We start from the raw sequence: 5,000 nt of genomic DNA, 5'->3' as shown, positions 1-5,000 counted from the left end.
CAGGCATTTGAGTTCACAGAGAGAGTTGCATAACTTTGGCTGAAGCCTCCAAAGTAGACAAAATTGATGAGGCAAACTCTAACTGACAGTGGTTCTGGTTCCACAATAAGATTGTCACAATGTTTAATGCTACATGTACATGTAAGAGTTATTTGATGATTTGTTGGCAGGAAAACACTTCAAAAAAGATTTCATCAAAAGAAAAATCACTACCTATTGAAGTTCACCATAAGTTCTTTCAAATGGAGTTGGACTTCAGGGATGACTACTTCAGGTTGCGCCATTAGAAGGTCTTTCAAAAGAGCTTGCAACTGGATGTCTAATTCAGATGCTGCAGCTGACAATTTATAAAACAATGACATCAAAGCTGAGTTTGATTTTCGTCTATACCCGTGCACAGTTCATTGTACCAGTAGCTTATACAAGTCACAGTCAGAAATATCTAAGACTTTAATTCAACGAAGTACAGGTTGAGCTTAATGGTTTCTATTCTGCCCATAATGTACAATGTAACACTAAGTGATAACAAACAATATGGTACAATACTGTATGTGCAAGAAATCTGAATGAAATTTACAATGGAAAGCCAATTGCGAGCCAGTGTAAATTCCATATAATAAAGAACCAAAATAATACCATTATTTGTCACACGAGGAACACTGGATGTACACTGACCTCAAGGATCAAACCAAGTGGTTGCCCAGTGCTTCAATGTAATTATATCCCACAGTATTAAAAGCTCTTGGTGCTCTTAGGTTTTCTCAAATAAAAGTCAATTAAAGGGGTACTCTGACAAAAATCGCATCTTTCCTATCTACATACATGTACATGTAAGCCATTTTGAAACATAAACAAGTAGTCTGTGTGAGAAGAAAAATGCTGTTTACTTTTTTCAAATAACTCTTTTCGTTCCAGAGATATTCGAGTTTTTAAAATATGCAAATTAGCCAAGTGATGATGTCATACACTCAACCAAATTTTATTCAAATATGATGAAAAGAGGTATCTCAGCCAATTTGTATCAGAAATTTTTGATTTTTTGCAGTAAGATTCTACTAAAATGTTCTCCACAATATTGAGCTTAACAGTTCTGTTACCATGGCATCATACTGGGTTCCAGACCTCCCCCATATTAAAAGCTTTTCTGGCCACCTTTGGCATTCCATTTTGATATTTGCTAACAGCACTTCATACACATGATCCAGCAAGCATATAAATATGCTAGCTCGAGTTTGTGGCCTTGTTTAACATTTTTTCAAGCTGAAAATCACTAACATAATTATTGAAATCAAGTGGGTGGGGACTGAAAAAGAGTGAGTTGCCATGGGAACAGAATTTTTTATAGTCATAGGTGTGTTTCCTGTAGAACTATTAGACTACCAAGTTTCAATGGTCTGTGCTGCAAATTGGCCAAGGTAGCTCTATTTATATTGTCAAGATAATATTGGGTTGAGTGTATGACATCATCAGTCATCTCATTTGCATATTTTAGCCATTTTTCAAACTTACGGTAAATATCTCTGGAACTAATGCAGGTATTTGCAAACGGTAAATGGTGTTTTTGTTCTTTCATGGAATTCTATGTGATACACTCAAAAAATCAAGGGGTAAAAATTTGATCACAGTACCACTTTAAGAGAGCATCCATACAGTATTATTTTAATTAAAATAACTAGAGGTGGATCAAACCTCCATCCTCTCTTTTTCCAACTATAACCAAAGCTCTGTATGATGCTGTCCCCATGAAATGTCCAAATGCTCTGCTGCATTTCCCAACATTGGATAAGTGAAATGGAACATCAACCCCAGAAGAGCGACGAACAGACTGGAGTGTAAAAAAAAATGCTGTCAACACGAATTAAGAGTCCCAGGGAAAAAAAAAACAGTTCTTTCCAATGCATTTATTGCCTCTATTTACATCCCATGTACATCATGATTGCTCCATTCCCTTTTCCCTCTTTTTCTGTTTTTCCAGGGCGATGAACAAACAAACCAGCACTCCTTAACTTTGTGGTAAACAATATAAAGTTTCTTAAGGAAATCCACTGCTTAGACCTACCGCACTTTCCTTAAACAAAACTACTCTTCAACTTGATAATGTTATCCTAGATGCTTGTACTCTTCTGGTCCCCGTTGTTCAAAAGCCGATTAACTTAACCCAGGATTAGCTTAAACCTTTGTTTCATGTTTTCAACATTTTGGTGAAAGTTTCTTTCGCTTATTTTTGTTTTTCAAGATTGACTTCTTCTAGTGTAAAGTTTTGTTGAATATCAGCGTTGCATAGCATTTGGGAGTAAAGAAATAAAGTCCTTGGTTAATTTTTAATCTGGGATTAGCGTTAATCGGCTTTTGAACAACCGGGCCCTGATTACCAACACTAATTTGATGCAGACTCTCACTTAAGTCCACAAATGCACCTAATTAGAAGCACACCCAAGTCTAAGCAATTGCTACCTATTTTCAACAACAAGGAAAGGGTAAAGGTTGGCATTATTTTTATCTTTGGGTAAATGCAGCAGTTAATCTTTACTTAAAGAGCAGAATTTGGGGGACACTTTGTGACATTTTTTGTCTGTATTCAGCAACATGAGTGATGTTGAAGTTGGGGAGAAGAGAAAGGGGACACTTCGTGATGCTTCTTGCAATCCACGTGCATCTAATTTGGGGCATTTCTGGACAAATCTGCAGACTCTGTCAGTGGAGTAAACCATCCTTTAACCCTTTCACTTCCATACAGTAAATGCCACTGACACTTAAAGATTTTACTCTGTCTAACACCAGATGATTTTACTCATTTTTCACCTCAGTGGTGAAAGGGTTGAAAAATTACAAAATGTCACTCAGATGGTCTCCCAAGGCTTCACTAGTGTGCACTGTATTAGTCTTGATAACTCCACGCTAACCTGCAATCAGGCCCATTTTTAGCATCGCTCATAATTATGTTCTCTTTACGAAATAGGAAACATGTACCGTGTTTCTATCGAGTTATAGAAACACGAGTGAAAGTTCGGGAGAACGAGAAATGCTGTGGGAACGCAAGCCGCAGGCGAGTGTTTCCACAGCTTTTCCGAGTCTATAACTCGATAGAAACACGGACAGAGTACATGTTTTCTATTTCTTTTAGAAGACAACGCAATGAGAAAAAGGAAAACAACTCAAGTTGTTAACTCTAATTATCAAAATGTAAATTATCTTTGCTCGTGTCATCACTACGTCAACAGCTCAAGCTAGTTCTGTTATAGAAACACGATTTTTAACCAATCAGCACACATATTTTCTTAGGACTGTTTTCTAATGTGTCATGTTACATAGTTTGTACCACACAAAACTAAAAATTAGTAGAGCCTGATCACAGGCTCTCCAAACATCCAGTTGTGACAATGCTCACAAATGAAAATTTATGATAGGTGGACTACTTTCTATGAGTAATGGATCAAATTACCTCTATAGACAATTTCAGAAGCCTTGTAACAACAATAAGCAGCCAGTACACAATCTTGAGCAAAGAAACTGCAAATCTCAAGCATTCTTCATCTGTCTCAGGGCAACTACAGCAGAGGAAGAGGAGAAATTTTATTATTAGATTACTTATCCAAAAGTTCAAGCTACCTTTGGAAAGGATTCTAGACAAACTAAAATATTTCTATCTTAATTGAAACTCTAAGTTAAAAACATCTTGTATAGAAAGAGAAATACACATATAAAGCAAAAACAAGCCAGGGAAAACTACCAGTATTTGTATACCTTATACTTGGAGCAAAGCTTAACAGGAGATCAAGCAAAGCTGATAAGCACTTGTGCTTGACAACATTCTGAAACTAAATAAAATGCAAAATATTTTTATTAGAACTATTAAGAAGTAAAAATTTTGAGGAATTCTGATTCTTTAAATTGCAATTTTGGAAGGTCCTGTCATGATAAGCTCAAGTGAAACTAAACTAGACACAGATTCTGAATTATGAATTACCAGAAAAAAGGTTAAGATGTGAATTCAAAACATAATATTTATTATAACACAAAATACAGTGTAACTTCCCAAATACCTGTTGAATGGCTGTTAAAGCTGATGAACAAGCAATAACCTGGAGATTAATAATAATTATGAAAAAAGCGATTGTCTTTTAACTTCAAGGCAGCACAGGAAATAAAAAAAAATCTTGAGCAGTATGGTTATTGTAGTGCTAGAGGTACACACCATGTAAGATTGGTATACAGTCATTATTCGGTGAAATCCAAAACCAGAGGTTAAAGATTGCTTCAGAAGGTCACATGCAGAGTGGTTAACTGATTGGTCTCTTTGATGTTTGTGGTCTGAACTTCCCTGCTAGCAGAGATCTCTTCTTTTTGCGTTTGCTGGCAGGGCTGACAAGTATGTAAAAAGAGACCTCTCGGCTCTGTCATTGGTCAAAACTCAGTTTGATCCACACCACCGTGGACCCACAATGGCACTGTTCCAAATGCATGCCCCATCATAGGTTAGCTGACTGTGACTTGAGCCCACTGTGTCTCACTCCTTCCTTCACAGCAATTCAGCTGTTGCTAAAGTTTAACATAAAGTGAGCTCGCACAGCATGGGAAGTATCACATGAGTATTCGGTAACTGAGTAACCACTGCACATGCTCAACACACGGTGGGTCTAATTTGCAGGTCACAGGTCGCAGGTCATGGGTTGCAGGTCATTGTTTCACCAATACAGAAAGTATCCTAAACATTCATAAAAGCTAACCTTAGGCCTAAAAACTTTTGTTTAGGCCTAATTAGGCCTAAGGTTAGCTTTTAAGAATGTTTAGGATACTTTCTGTATTGGTGAAACAATGACCTGCGACCTGCAAATTAGACCCGCCGCTCAACACGGTGAGTTTCGACCAATGGCAGAGGTCTCTTTTCCCATACTCTTTAGCCCAGCCAACGCAAAAGAAAAGAGAACTACAGTATGCTAGCAGAGAAGGTCTGAGCTATCAGGAGTCTCAAGTTGGTGTGCAGAGAAAAGATCCATAAT

The 5,000-nt window shown here is 37.2% G+C and overlaps 1 protein-coding gene across 2 annotated transcripts in view; it reads right to left on the bottom strand.

Moving 5' to 3' along the window:
* Positions 1 to 5,000, bottom strand: part of LOC138040989 (mediator of RNA polymerase II transcription subunit 24-like) — a 39,221-nt gene that overhangs the window by 27,453 nt on the left and 6,768 nt on the right. For both annotated transcript variants that reach the window (XM_068886745.1, XM_068886746.1), the window contains 5 exons: positions 4,044 to 4,082; positions 3,745 to 3,818; positions 3,443 to 3,548; positions 1,690 to 1,825; positions 214 to 337 (listed from right to left, as the gene is read on the bottom strand). In XM_068886745.1, coding sequence (XP_068742846.1) covers positions 214 to 337; positions 1,690 to 1,825; positions 3,443 to 3,548; positions 3,745 to 3,818; positions 4,044 to 4,082 — 479 coding nt within the window. The remainder of the gene's footprint in view (positions 1 to 213; positions 338 to 1,689; positions 1,826 to 3,442; positions 3,549 to 3,744; positions 3,819 to 4,043; positions 4,083 to 5,000) is intronic.

The sequence above is a fragment of the Montipora capricornis genome, chromosome 3 (genome assembly GCF_036669925.1).
Source record: "Montipora capricornis isolate CH-2021 chromosome 3, ASM3666992v2, whole genome shotgun sequence".
Classification (NCBI taxonomy): Eukaryota; Metazoa; Cnidaria; class Anthozoa; order Scleractinia; family Acroporidae; genus Montipora; species Montipora capricornis.
Note: the sequence above shows the minus strand (reverse complement) of the source record. Positions and strands in the feature narration are given on the sequence as shown.